Raw genomic sequence first — 15201 nt, forward strand, 5'->3', positions numbered from 1 at the left:
ATCAAACCCACCTCTTGTGCCGAAGTTATCAGTGTTTAAACGCCCTCAGCTACGTCTGTCAGGGTGTGTACCTTCCAAACTCAAACAAATATATTGTTTTGTATAGGTTTTGTTCTTAACTGTACCTCTAAAAATCAGGGGGACGCAACACATGGAGGAATTGTTTCTATCATGCCATTATTTCTCGACGTTTGTTTCCTGAGAGTCTAAACTGTGGGCACAGTGTACTCTGACAATAGGTCACAGTGGTAGCAGCTGCCACTGGGTATGCTGTAGCTCTATGTAGCCTTGCTGTCTACCACAGGCTGAGGAGTAAACTACCAAACGGCCATAGGCTAGTTAGCTAGTCAGGTGCTAAGTCAGCCAAGTTGTAGGCAGTAGCGTTGTACCTTACTCCCGTTGGCCAACGTTATAATGGTCGTAACACATACGCTAGCCCAAAGTTGAATGAAGTAGCATCCTAGTTGTTTCGGTTGTTTTTAATTAGCTAACTTAGGTGTAGCTAACGTGGAAGGCATCCACACAGAATAATCAATGATTAGCTTAACGGACACGGTCTGCTCATTTTAAAAGGCATTTCTTCCTGAGTTAAGGATGTCTAAACGCCTGCGAAATACTGAGGTGTGCGCTGATTGCAGTGTTCCAGGTAAGCAAATTAAGACCATCCCTGCAGGGGTTTAGCTGTTAGCCATTATTTATCTACTGACGTTTGCTCCTTCATGCTCAGTAAGCCAAAGCCTTGCACTTCACACTTCGGATTTAAAGCAGATTATTGGTGCTAGCTAATGCTGCTTTCTCGTTTGCAGTTATTTCGACATGCAGTTTACAGTTGTTTTGACAGGGCAAGTTGTCAGTGTTGTTGACAGGCCACTAACGGTATAGCTCCCGGGTTGAGGATGCAATTAGACCTGTAGCAGCTGTCTGTTTAACCATTTCCATCCGGTGTTGTTTGCTTTAAATGATCAGGAAATCATTTTTGTTGTGTATCAATATTATTGCACAGTTGTTTTATGCAAGTTTGTCACAGGTAACAAATAATATGCATATGCTTGTTACGTATGAGACACTAAGAAGTTTCCAGCATAGTTGAAATGTAATCTATTATGAAATGTCATCCTAGATCAGCAGCAAACTGTTTTGTAAGCTCTCTGTCATGACTGAAGCACAGGTAGGATGACTGCATCGTTCATAAAAAAGGCAGTGGGCACTGTGGTCTGTTGTCGTGGTGCTTGTTGTAAACCACACATGAATACTGGTAGTGAAAGACAGGTCTGTCCCATGTTGAGAAAGTGTGATCGATCTAATTTAAACTGTATGAAAGGACTCTTTTTGTTTTTTTCTTTTTAATTTTACATCCTGAACCCAAATCTAAACATGTTTATCATATTCAACTGCTACCCGTGGTACCTATTCCAGCTACTGTAGTATCTGTAGTGAATGGCAGCAGATTTATTAGACAATGATATCTCCAGATGAAATACTAGACTCAACTTAATACCGTCTCCATTATATGCCATGAGAGCAATGTCGACATCCTCTAACAGATATTTGTTTGTTCTAAATAGTCTTAGGGATGAGATAAAAAAGGAATTAAGCCTTTACAATGAAATGTTTCTGTGAAAGCTGAAGCAGTAGTTGCTGCATTGTGTCTGAGGTACTTTCAGAAGTCCCATTTATATAGAAATGACGTGATGTTTTTCAGCAGGCACAGGAAGCAAAACAGGATGCTGAGTGAATTGACCGCATGCTTTCAATGCAGAAGATTTTTTTTTTTCTATAGTGGCACCATAATGTATTGTAAGTGTGGCATACTTTGAGAGCAGATCATACATTGTTTTTAGAAATGTATTTTTTGGAGATGGTTAACCGATATATAAAAAATCCTCATACACTTTTACATGTCTACTCAATGAAAATCAATAACATGTATACCAAATATTAAGGATTACTCAAGTTTTAGTACCTTGTTTCTCATCATGTCATTCAAGCTAGTAAACCCCCACCCCCCACCCCCCCACCCTCCAGGTCTCCACAGCAGCTGGCCTAGATTGCCCTTCCATACGACTGTCGCCAGTTGTTAGCTGTGAATATTTTTAGAGTTTCAAAGATGTGGTATTAAATTTAGCAGCACTTGTTGAGGAAAGGGTAAAAGAGGCATGTCAGCACTAACACTCCGTTCTTGGTGGAGAGTAAGATAGGAGAAGACCCTGAAAACTCGGCACCAGGTGCCAGAGTCCAACTAGCAGCCCATGCAGCTGTTCCTCCTACACCTCAGCTGCTGCTAAGACACTTACAGTCTTCACTGTCTGTCCTGTCACAGTGCCAGCCATGCAATCTGCTTAACAGTTCATTGGCTATAGGGAGTGGCATATAAACTTGCAGCATTTTTGATCTTGAGATATTTGCCGCCAGAAGAGTCTCGGTACAGACGGAAGACAATACGACTCTGTGACATTTATGTTAGATGAAGTGCACTAAATAGGTCAAGGTTAAGTACACATATTTATTTTGGTCACAGAATATACTTTATCTTGTAAGTGCACTCTATCTCTATTTCTAACATCATGCATTACCTGAATACGCATCACTAATCTTCATAACGTATATCTGCCATTTTTTAACAATGTTTTAGAAAGAGGAAGCTGCTCTCTTACTCAACAATAAAGTTGAGATGCTTCAGCCAACGACTGTTATTTTTCACTTCCTTTTTTCACAATGCAAGGCTTTCCCTAAACCTGGGGTGAAAAAGGCCTTAAATACTTACTAAAGTTATTATGACTGGCCATTTAGGTTTGGCTCTCTACTTTTCTTTCTTTCTTTATATATACTCTGTCAGTCTAACCTTAATTTTGCAGTCTTTAATATTTGTACCCTACTTTGTCTGAACTGTTTATGTCACATTAGTCTTAATAATGCTTCCAGTGGTCGGATTTGGCACTTGACAAGCATCATTCTGTATTTTTTTTATTTTTCATTTTTCATTTCCTAAAACAGCTGAACACTGGTTTTCACCAAATGCTACTCAGGCAGGTGTAAACAGTGAATTTTTGGGGGACTATTTTCAGCAATGGATGAATACATCTGGTGCTACATCATAATAAAAAAACAGAACAAAATGTTGTATCAGTATTTGGCTACACAAACAATGTGTGTTAGTAGGATCTGTTAATTGTTGGTTCTGACTTTATCCTTTAAGCACCAATCAGTAATAGTCAGTTTAGAACAATATAAACAAGAGATTATTGGGGTCCACTTACTTGCTTAGATCAGCAAGTAAGTAATTTGAGTAATGGTACAGAATGTAAAGAGAGGAGACGACTTGTGACACATTTCTTGTCCTTCCAGAACCTCGCTGGGCCTCTGTGAACAGGGGTGTGTTGATTTGCGATGAGTGCTGCAGTGTTCATCGAAGTCTGGGAAGACATAGCTCCCAAGTCCGCCACCTGACGCACACACCATGGCCTCCTACACAGCTACAGGTAATAACGTCGTGCAGATTTATATTTGCCTCTGCTACAAATCTTTGTATTTGCGGCCGTGAAGTTGTTGTCGGAGGCTGAATTGTCTGTGTAAAGATAAAGTGACCTTTAATCTTGCACAGAATCTGTATTACTGCACTGTATCTTTGCTCAAGATAAATCTGTTGACAACAGTTGTGCATCAGATCTCACTGAGGTGTATTGATTATGTCCAAATATAGAAAATGTTTGTTCAGGGAGGGAATTATTAACAGCCAGTCAGAATTCTACAAGCTAAACCAGCAGGACACATTTTATAGGTCTCTTTTTTGATTTCACCTAGATGGTTCAGACCTTATATAGCAATGGTGCAAATTCAATATGGGAGCACTCCCTTCTGGACCCTGCATCTGTGATGAGTGGAAAACGCAAGGCCAACCCTCAGGACAAACTGCAGTGAGTCATAATTGTTTGAAAATCATTATAGACTATTTTTTTTTTTGCTAGATTTAAATTTAATAAACAAAAAACTTAATTGTTGAACTTTCAGTGTTAAAATGTGCCGCTTGCTTATTAATAGACTCTCTTTTTTCTTTTTGAACCTGTATTTTTCACGTTGTCCCAACAGTCCAAACAAATCAGAGTTTATAAGAGCCAAATATCAAATGCTGGCATTTGTCCATCGCATGCCTTGCCGGGAGGATGACAGCTCAACAGCCAAGGATTTAAGCAAGGTGAAGCCGCTCACACTGATTATGAGAAAATTGAAACACAGTTTTGTATGAACCTTTATCGTTAAATTTTATTAATTCATAGTAATAGTGTTTTTTTTCTGTTGTTGTTGTTGTTGTTGTTGTTTTTTTCAGCAACTTCACTCTAGTGTACGCACCGGGAATCTTGAGACGTGTTTGAGGTTGCTATCCCTGGGAGCACAAGCTAATTTTTTTCACCCTGTAAGATTCACCTACTCACTATCAAACCTGAATTTTCATTTGTACATTACCTTTTATGTTGATTTGAGGCCTTAAATCTGCTTCTCCTCTAGGAAAAAGGAAACACTCCCTTGCATGTAGCTGCAAAGGCAGGGCAGGTATCTCAGGCTGAACTGTTAACTGTTTATGGGGCAGATCCTGGAGCCCCTGACAGCAATGGCAAAACTCCCATTGACTATGCAAGGTAAGCTATTTTCAATAATCTTTTAAAATGCAAACACAAAAACTTATGGGCTTAATTTGGGTAATTTCTCCCTTTTTTTAAGTGTTTTTTTTAAACATGCGCCTTTGTAGGGAAGCTGGCCACCATGACCTGGCAGATAGACTGGTGGAGATTCAGTATGAACTAACTGATCGACTGGCGTTCTACCTGTGTGGGAGGAAACCAGGTATGCAGTGAGAGATAGCTACAATTGAATTGAATATCAGTTTAAAAGGAAATGGGTCAAAGAACATGTGCATGTAATTCTGTGTGATTGTTCCGCCTAATTGGAGAGAAAGGTAGTTTTGACCCCGTACACTCCTCTGTAATTGTGAAGATACCTGAAACCTGGGTGAAAATGTCATCAGTCATCTATGTTGCACTCCAAGCAGATAAAAACAAGCACTGATGAGTTGATGAGTCGTCATTGATTCTGGCAGTCATGCAGAACTTTCTTGTCGTTCCTTTCAGATCATAAAAACGGCCAGCACTTCATTGTTCCACAAATGGCCGACAGGTAAGAACGCATAAGTCTTAAGTGGATATTAAGTGATTTGTCTTTGAATTGTCATGTGCCTGAATGATTGGGTTTAACTTGAATCGAGCCAGCAGAGTAAAGTGCAGTGAGGCAGTTGTTTGTGGTTGTTTTTGCTCTGAGGCCTGTTCTGACACGCTGTTGAGCTCCCTGCAGCATCTATTATCCGAGGTGGAGGAAACAGGCCCAGTGAAATAGTTGACATACCCACTAACTGTGTAATTGCTGTAAATAATTTATCGAACAACTCTAAACTTTCAACTCGTAACTCCAAACAAGTCTGTTGTGGCAGAGCAACCACTGTTCCTCTTAAACTGAAATGTGATGTTTGATCTTTTTCATTGCTCTCTCATGATGGATAGGAACATGTAAGTATTAATCAGAATGAAGTATGCACCATGTTGACCTATTACTTCAGCAGCATATAATTATTAGACTTTTTCTTCTTTCTGTAGCAGTTTAGATTTATCAGAACTGGCCAAAGCAGCAAAGAAGAAACTACAGTCTGTAAGTATCGTTGCAGTGCTCAATTTCAGAATTTCACTGCACTGAGAGCTTTTTTCCTTCTTCTGACTAATATCTGACTACGTGTAATTTCAAAATTTTAATGCAGCTCAGTAATCATTTATTCGAGGACTTGGCCATGGATGTGTACGATGAAGTCGATAGACGAGAGACCGATGCAGGTAAGAGCAAAGTTTTTTTGTGCTGTCTTGTATCCTGACAGCTACTCACACTGATGCTTTTAAAATATTGTTGCAGTTCTTGTGCTAAATGCAAAACTCTGAACTTAACACTATTGATTTCTTGATTACCTGTAGTGTGGTTGGCCACGCAGAATCACAGCGCCCTGGTGACAGAGACAACGGTGGTGCCTTTCCTCCCTGTGAATCCAGAGTATTCATCAACACGAAACCAGGCAAGCCAGCTCTACAGAACTCCCACACTAACACTTTATCATTTCTCTTTATACATATTCAGTTTGACCTTAGATTTTATTTTATTTTTTTAAATTAGGGTCGACAGAAGCTTGCAAGATTTAACGCACATGAATTTGCCACTCTTGTGATTGACATACTAAGTGATGCTAAGCGGAGACAACAAGGGAATTCAATAGCCAGTCCCAAAGGTCAGTGACTAATTGTTACTTTACTCCAAGATCTTACAGACACTGGACAAGTGTAGCACAGATGTAAGTATTTCACTCTGTCTCTCTTCATTCCAGACAATGTTGAACTCATCCTGAAGAGTGTGGCGGTCAGGCATTGTAGTGATAGCCAGGACAATGACCAGCCTGACTATGATAGTGTGGCTTCTGATGAGGATACAGATCAAGAGCTCCCCTCGAGCAAAGGAGATAGGACCAAGGTACCGTAGCATCACTATGACAAAGGAAGCAGACACCATCTCTCTCTCTCTCCCCAGGTGCCCTCACTGTTATGTTTTCAACCCCACAGAGTCTGGACTCTGACCTCTCAGATAGCCCGATTACTATGCAAGAATACTTGGAGGTGAAAAATGCGCTCTCTGCCTCTGAAGCCAAGATCCAGCAGCTCATGAAAGCCAACAACAACCTGAGTGATGAGCTGAGGCTCATGCAGAAAAAGGTATCCACCGAGCTCCACCCATAAGATCACTAACACCGGGGGGCCAGCCTGAGGGGGGGCCACAGCGGTCAGCAGAGCTCTTCTCCTGCCCAGTGCGATCGCTCTCTGGTGTGGAGGCCCAATCTGTGGGTTGTATTGAGGGCCGAGCTACCTGAATAGAGATACTCTGTTGCAAGATAAGGCTGCTGTGACACCCTGCTGGTCCACCCTCTGTTTTGGCCAGCATGTTCAATTTCAAAGCTTGAATGTAAACTGGAGATTTTTTTATTTTTTGTGTGTGTTGGTTTGTTTTGTGGATTTGAGAAGAACGAATGCACCCTTGCTCCAGTTAATAACAAACACAGTTTAGTCACATTTTTTTTGTAATATATAAATTATAGTTAAAGCAATGCTATCTAATGTTACTAACAAGCATGTTTTGAGAGCATGACATAATTGACTGGTTTTTAATCTCTTCATAGTACATAGCGACTAACTGAAATTGTATGTGTGTGCCTTGCTTCATCACATATACTGTGTTAGGTAGAATGTTTTTAAAAGATTTCCAGCTGTTGTTTTTGGTAACATCCTTTAGTACATGTGCATTTATTATTTGATATGTTTTCGAAGTTGTTACAATTCATAGAAATTTCATAGAAAGCATACTCCTCAGCTGATGCAAACCTGGATTACTCTGTTACACCAAACTGTCCTTAGTATTTGATATATCGATATATTTTATATATTTCTGACCACAGATGTTCTAAGAATGTGCTAGCAAGATACTTTGTTCAAATGGATCCCTGACAGTGAGGTTACATTTTTGTTTTCTTATGTTTAAAATTGCTTTAATTTGGCGGTTTGGAAGGAGGATGCAGATCGTTTGGGGCGACTCTCTCTCTTGGTTGCACTGGAGGTCGTTCTTTCACTCCCCTGCAGTAGACACACAGCACTGTAGTGTACATTGTCTTAACCCATGGCTGAAAGATTCTCAGCAAAGAACACATCCAGATAAAGATGTGGTGGAGAAGCATGTAGGATATACGACTTGTCATGATATATTGTGGTAGTCCTTACAAATGGTTCTTTCACAGGACAGATGTATACCATATTTCTTATTCAGTTTCCTGTTATATTTAAACACAATTTCATGAACAAATCAGCACAGTCTTCAAGTTTAATTGGAATCAGTCTTGACCAAACACTGATGTCAATAACTAAGTCATCATGCATCTTAGTATTTTCACCTCCCCACTTTTACTGACCAGCACACAAGATCTCCCATTTTCTCTGCATTGAATGCAAGTGGTTGCATTAATTAAGGCCAGTTTATCTTTGACAAAATCTTCTTGATTTTGTTCATTCTTGATTCTCTCAATCTGTCTGTACTGTAGCTACACCCTTGACTTAAACTGCACCTGTGTTGCTTACTTGTGCAACAATCTTTTGCTTGCTTATCACTTGCTTTGCATTTTTAGACCAGAGGAAAAATCCCTCCCAAAGGAAAATTCAGGTTATTCCTGTGATGTTAGGTGGCTCAGATAAGACTATGTTTGTAATTACAGCTGATAACTACTGGATGTTGTCATCATGAAAACTGGAAGCTGTTTGAGTAACAGTGACAAGGATGATTAACTTTGTGGATATTGCAGCACAATACAAGTTTATTCTTATGGGAAAATGTAACCCTGTACATTATCCTATAAGAGCATCCTCAGCAAATATTTCTCTGAAGCTTAAGCAAGTACGCATAGCAAGTACATACCCAACAGACATGAGAGTCTCTGTAATTCATTATCATTGAAGCAGCTTCAGGTTTTGTATGATGGTGACAAGTCAGAAACTTGGTTCTCTGGCTTTTGTTGTGAGAGCTGTTCTGAACTTCCTGTATCATGGGAATAATAATATACAGAATATATATATATATGTGTATAAAAACAGGTTTTAAAACGGTATAATATGATATCCACAAAGATCTGTTTTATTCCTGCCAAATTAAAAGCTTAGCAGAATTGTAATAATATGTGACTTTTAGCATACAGACTGTAGCAGACTGTCAAAGTATAATAGAAATATTTAGAGGAAGAATGGGAGAAGAGCTGTATACTGTAAAGACAGAATGGATCGGGACAGGGAACAAAGCTTGCTTTGCTGAAAGCACCTCTTAGTGTATTGCTGACCGTCTCTTCCAGCTGCAATCTCTGCAAAGCGAGAACACCTCTCTAAGGCGGCAGGTCACAACCAATATCTATCAGATCCCCAGCGGTTCAGACTACCCTGACCCCTCCAGTCCCTCAGCCCTGAAACGCCGGCAGTCTGCGCGGGCCAGTCGGCCCATGTCTATGTATGAGACCGGCTCAGGCCTGAAGCCTTATCTCCCTAAAGGGGAAACTCCCTACCCAGAGGAGGGTATCCCCACCCTGCAACCCTTCCCACCTCATGTAAGTAAGACCTGTTCCCTGCTCTCCTTTGCCATTTCCTCTCCACTGCCCTGTTTCCATGACTTTCCCTCATGTCTTCACCCTGTCTGCAAACCTTTCTCTCTGCCATTTTTTTTTTGAAATTCATTTATTTATTTATTAAAAATTCCTCACTCATTTGCCACTTGTTAGTTTTCTGCTGCATCAGAGACAGCCATCAAACATCACAATGGTATTCATTTAGATACAGCCAGTCACATTTCATTTTGTCCAGTTTTGAAACATACACAGGACTATTATCTGCATATATCTGTTGTTTACTGGAGTGTTTGTTAGACAAAAACGTAGTTGTACAAGCAAGGGGATGCTGTTATTATGATAAACTTTGAAGGTTTGTACTGTGTTTTTATGTTGATGAAGCATTAAAACTACCATACAAATACTCTGTGTTTTTGTAATGCATGTCAAATTCACACACTCACTTCACCTTCTCATCTGTTTAAATTCTCTTTTTGATTTATGCAGTTATATTTGAGCCTTTGAATCATGGTTTTCTGGTACATTTCTCTTAATGAGTCTTCAGTCATGTTTTTTCCAGGACACTGCTCAGGGAGTAAATGTTGGATGATTTGAAAAAAACAACTGAGCTCTTTCAAGTTGTCTACATATCATTGATTAATCTTGAGTTTAATCCTTAAATATGATAAAAATAATTATATTTTTCATACCTCAACTTTATTGTCATGTTCATTGCACAGATAAAGTTTTCCATCAGCTCCATTCTCGACATACAGTATCTGGTTAAGCCTTACCTGGCTTGCAAAGGCTTGTTGGACATCTAATCTCATTCATCCCTCTTTATAGTTTGTAAAAAAATATATATATTTTTTAACTTAAGAAATGTGTCCTTAAAATGTGATCTGAACCCTGTCTTTAGACGGAAAGGGGCGCTTTTGTGACCACCTCTTCATCCCTCCCCTCATTTCCATCCACCCTGTCTTGGTCGAAGGACGAAAGTGCTCAAAAGGTTAAGTACATCCTCACTTGGTCCACACCTCGTGGGACACAGCAAATCCACCCGGAGCCCTTTACCATTACTTCCTCTTTCTCCTGCCTCACCTTCCTCTGTCCTCAATACGCTGCTCCTTATCTGTCCTGCTGCATGAGCCAACCCTCCACCGGCTGCCCTCACCACCAGACACCTGCCTTCATCAGCATCATCCTCACTGTGCAGCTAAACAATTGGAACTGTGTGGTTTTGTAATGGCAAAACCTCTGCCTGACCGCTGAACGTTGAGCAGAAAGTTGCGCTTTTGATGCAGCTTCTGCTTATTTTAATGCTTTCTTTCTTTGCTCCAGAGACCTGTGAAGCAGTTGGGGAAAGTTTGTAGTGTTTTATTTAACAACCACCTGTCTGTTAAAAAAAAAAAAAAAAGTATGAGTTGAGTATTTTGTGGGATTGTTAAATGTATATTTTATACATCTGAAGTTGTTAAACTCCTGTTTTTCATTTCAAATGCTCTCAGTATCAAGAAAAGCTCGTTTTACCCTGTCTCTAACAAATGCTTGGCCATTTTGCACAGTGAGCTTCCAACAGCATGCTCTCAACACTTTTGACCCAGGAGTTGTTTTAGTCCTCTCTTAAGGCAGAACAAAGGCTTATCTAAACATGTATGAACTAATCGCCTTCCCTGAGGCAAGCTCATGTGTGCCGCATAGAGTTTTCCACTGCATACAGGTTAAAGACTCTGTTTAGATTCTTGGACACGGATTGAAACGTTATGAACGTGGTGCACTTTCGGCCTGTGTGACGCCAGTTTACTCGTTCGTCTCTGCTTCCTGTTTACAAGTGAAGCTTTCAGTCTGATAGGGAATCTGCATAAAGTCTAAGTTACGATGAACATCTCTGCTCGCAGTGAAAGATAAGGCGGTCCTTTTTTGTGTGATTCACTTTGTAGTTGTGCTGCGTGTGATTTAGTTTTATTTATGAACTCATCTGAACCCTGACTTCCCATCCTCAAATAATGACCCTCTGGGGTTTACTTCAGTTTTAATTTGGAGAATGAGTAACGCTTGTGTGTCATGGTTCTGATGTAATGTTTCCAGCCATGTGTTGCTGATTATTAGTCTCTTTGTTTGACTGTTTTGTTAATTGTCATCCATGAATCCACCCTTACTTCAGGAGGTTAAAAGTTTTCATACAAAAATTAACGTGTTGTCACATTTGATGAAGATCAGGTAAATTTTAAGCAAGTCAGCATTGGTGATTATATCATACTGACATCAATAAACTGTCTGAACTCTGCAAAATCTGTTTTACTAATCCTATAATGAATGCTGTAAATGTATTATATGCTCTTGCTTCACAGCTTTATTGGCTTGTTTCAGTCATTTGCACCACTTTTACGTGTTTATATTCCAATTTGACATTGTCACACTGATGTTGGCACAACGAACAGAAAGGGGTACATTCAGCACCTGCTTTCGTTCTTTGTCGATGAATTTGATGTGTAGCATTGAAACTGTGATTTCACCACAGCTGTTTCTGATTTATATATCGTCAGAGACATGGGACGTCTTGCATGAGACACGTTATCAGTTTTTTTTTTTTTTGTCTTTTCTCTTCCCTCTAGGCCTCAAAGTTAGAGAAGCAAAGCAGCATGCCAGAAAGTGACTATGACAACACGTTCTATGAGTCTGAGATGGATGATTCAGGGTAAGAGCAAGTTTGTACTCGTTGACGAGTGATAGACGATAAGTGTGTTTCCTGGTTCCTAAATACAGTTTAAAGGGGTTTTAAAGTGAAATTATCTGCTGTTTTGTCTTAGAGTAAAAACAAAAAGCAGTGGTTTTGGCAGTAGACACAATTTCTTGTGATTTTACTCCTGTAGTTTGTGCAGGAGAGGGAGGCTGAGGAGCAGTGGCTGGCTAGGGGAGGGCAGCTCCATCCCTGAACTGGATGATCTGGAGATGGAGTCAGACCCCACACTTCCCAGCACAGAGGACGTCATCCGCAAAACCGAGCAGATCACCAAAAATATCCAAGAGCTGCTGCGAGCTGCTCAGGAGAACAAACATGACAGGTCAGAATCTGAAGAGGATTTGGTCTTTAATTAGTTTAGGATCTGGTTTTTAGCTTTCGTTTCCTTACTTCCATGTTAAACCTTAAGTTCCTCTTACATTCATCATTATTCTGTTATGTTTAGTTGTGTGTACCTTCTATCATTTCCCTTTTTTCTGTAATCTTCACTCTCCCCCCTCATTCTACTTCCACTCTGCTCCGCTGATATGATGTTGTTTTGGTGTTGCGTTGTCCCATTCCCTCACTCCTGTGAGCAGACCATGTGAGCGTGAAGGTGTGCGTCGGCTCAGGCACAGCCTGGGATGTTTCAGCACTCTGGTACCCTGGGCTGAGAAGGCCCCCCCTCCCCTTCAGCCGCTAAGCCTCCGGTCCCCTGACCCCACCTCCTGGTACTCTGGCTTCTGTCCCTGCCTCCCAGGCACAGTTTCATTTTCCTCTCCCTCAAACAGTTTCAGCTTCATGCTTTTTCTTCTCTCACCTGCTAACAAGTTTTCTCTTTTTCTTTGATGTGCTACTGAATGCTTGAAACTATTGAAACAGTTGAAAAACAGTTGAAAACTTCCCTTGATTGATTTTTCTTCTCTTTAGCACTGACTCCGAATTGGCTTCAGTTTGTTGATGAAAAGTTAAAAGTTACATCTTTGCAGCAGCTTGTTTTTGATAGATATTTTTGATGGATTTTTCAGCTTGATATTGTTTCTACTGTGGTTCCATCATTTTAAAATACACAATTGTTCTTACAGACTAAAATGTCTGTTCAACAGCATGTTTTAGTTGATGTTAACCTGAAGTTGTAGATAATAATGCATGGTGTGCTGTGAATACAATGTAGTATCTTGCTCTGTAAGTTGACTTGCATGTAATAGCTTTTGTTTAATTGATATGTTATCAAGATTTGTTCAATAATTTAGAAATTTGTATGAATGTGACATCAATATTTTGAACTCATTGACAAATCTCTTCTCCTCACAGCTTCATACCCTGCTCAGAAAGAATACACGTGGCTGTAACAGAAATGGCTGCTCTTTTTCCTAAGGTATGGAAACAACCTTCTCTGTATTAAGCTTGGAGAGAATGGATCAGTGAGCTAGTGTATTTGTTATTATAAAAGCTGGCACAAATACCTATACCTAATTAACCTATTTTTTTATTCAAATTAAATTAAAAATGAGTTGCTCCTAAACATAATGTTGTATGATAAATATACAAATTCTTAAGTGTGTGTGTAAATGTGTTAAAAGAAGAGGTAGTTTGGTAGACAAACCAAAGTAGACTGGCCAGATTCAGTCCTAGGCCAGCAGAGGTCAATGTGGTTCTAAAGGATATCCATCAACCTGTCTCCCTTTGCACAAATCTGTTGACCTTTGAATGGACACTTTCCATGAGTATCAAGATATTTTAACCTTCCTCTGCAGAGGCCACGCTCAGAGACTGTTAGAGGCTCTCTGCGCTTGTTGACCTCCAGCGCATACCGGCTTCAGAGCGAGTGCAGGAAGGCGGTGCCTTCAGAGGGCTGCCCAGGACCGGACATGCAGCTGGTCACTCAGCAGGTCATCCAATGTGCTTATGACATTGCCAAGGCCGCCAAGCAGCTTGTCACCATCACCACAAAGGAGAATACCAACTAACAGCACTTAAAAGGCTGCAAAGCCGTTAGCATCTCAGCTTTGTTTTTATATTTTTTAAATCGTTTTGTTGTTTTTTTTTTTTTTTTGTATTTGTGGTATATGCATGCATTCGTTTTTTTTTTATTTATGAATAAATATTGACAATATTTAAAGCCAACTCTGGACAAAATTTGAGTGTCAAGGGAAAAAGTCAGCAGCTTTACTTAGGGATTCCGAGCTGCTGTAATAGCACATTTTCTCTTGAGGTGAAGGCAACGTACAGCAGTTAACAGGCCTGGGAAACATAATGGTTTCTAGATTACTTTTAAAAATTTTGAGTACAATTCACTCTTACTTACAAATAATTTTTAATTAGTGCATAATGTAAATACCTTACATTTAGAGAAGGGTTTAAGCACAGTACAGTAAACCTATATGAAGATACAGGTAAATGTTATCAGTCCAAAGCCAGGCAAAGATGCTGAAAAGCCATAAATGAGTCATGAATCAATTGTTACTGAAGGTGTACTGTAAACACTCTGTAGCTAAAGGAGCTTCCTCTCACTAACTGCACTGTGCAAACATCATCATACTGTAAAGTTTAACCTTCAAAAACAAACTGACCATTTAGTTAACTTCCATTAAATGTTGGGAACTTCATTAATGCACACTTTGTAGCTCTGCAATGCTAATGTTTGTTGCATCGAAAAAGCTGTTTATATGGTTTGTCTCCTGTCCCAGTGTAATCCAGTCTGCAGTGCACTTATTGCAGCCATTTATGTTGCCAAGTCAGTGAATGCAAACAACACTTGTTCAGGGGGCAAGTTATATTCTTCACCAGCGCCGAGATGTTGTTGTGTTAAGTTATAATGATTTGGTGTGTTTTTAACAGGCTCCACACTGCACTGTATTCTGCCGTCTTGTGTGCCATTGCAGTGTTGGTGATGTTACAAGATATTTAGAGCTAAGAGCCATACTGTATGTATGTCCATGTGTTTTGTGCTCTGTTCCGTTGCTGCTAGTTTTGTATTTAATGTGCAACATGTGGGATAGAACTGTAGACATCTTCTGTATTATTGTGCAACCCAACGTTCATCCTCACCACGTGTTTCAGACTTCATTGTCATTCTGAAATCTGATCAAGGTAATGTAGGTGAATGCAGCTGTTAAGCTGCACTTTGGGAAAAAATTATTTTCTAAATAAACGTAATTTATAAATATAGCCTGTTGTGCTTTGCCAGATTTTGTATTTATCATATGCCATTTTTGATGCCTTGATATAGAACACTGAATTGATTTGATTGAACAGTTTTTTCAAC

The 15201-nt window shown here is 39.8% G+C and overlaps 1 protein-coding gene across 7 annotated transcripts; it reads left to right on the top strand.

Annotated features, from left to right (window-relative positions):
* Window positions 1-237: 237 nt before the first annotated feature.
* Window positions 238-15081, top strand: git2 (GIT ArfGAP 2). Of its 7 annotated transcripts, XM_022751411.1 has the most exons (21): window positions 240-646; window positions 3346-3479; window positions 3802-3914; window positions 4087-4192; window positions 4325-4411; window positions 4504-4634; window positions 4745-4839; window positions 5124-5169; window positions 5550-5555; window positions 5643-5694; window positions 5801-5873; window positions 6009-6106; window positions 6205-6316; window positions 6413-6555; window positions 6645-6794; window positions 8966-9214; window positions 10131-10220; window positions 11827-11909; window positions 12085-12276; window positions 13248-13311; window positions 13691-15081. In XM_022751411.1, exons 1-21 carry the CDS (start codon window positions 595-597, stop codon window positions 13901-13903), a joined length of 2289 nt encoding a protein of 762 aa, XP_022607132.1. In that variant the 5' UTR covers window positions 240-594; the 3' UTR covers window positions 13904-15081. The 7 variants fall into 7 exon arrangements, with proteins under 7 accessions (XP_022607176.1, XP_022607185.1, XP_022607132.1 ...); XM_022751455.1 differs by lacking the exon at window positions 8966-9214 and having other exon boundaries at window positions 238-646; XM_022751429.1 differs by lacking the exon at window positions 5550-5555 and having other exon boundaries at window positions 5646-5694.
* Window positions 15082-15201: the final 120 nt, after the last annotated feature.

The sequence above is a fragment of the Seriola dumerili genome, unplaced genomic scaffold (assembly GCF_002260705.1).
Source record: "Seriola dumerili isolate Sdu_G_001 unplaced genomic scaffold, Sdu_1.0 BDQW01000017.1, whole genome shotgun sequence".
Taxonomy (NCBI): Eukaryota; Metazoa; Chordata; class Actinopteri; order Carangiformes; family Carangidae; genus Seriola; species Seriola dumerili.

Bases quoted from the DNA above. Each gene is read 5' to 3' on its own strand.
- git2 (XM_022751411.1), top strand. From the start codon at position 595: ATGTCTAAACGCCTGCGAAATACTGAGGTGTGCGCTGATTGCAGTGTT. The intron at 3,915-4,086 runs GTGAGTCATAAT...TTGTCCCAACAG, and splicing joins AACCCTCAGGACAAACTGCA to TCCAAACAAATCAGAGTTTA. The intron at 6,556-6,644 runs GTACCGTAGCAT...TCAACCCCACAG, and splicing joins GCAAAGGAGATAGGACCAAG to AGTCTGGACTCTGACCTCTC.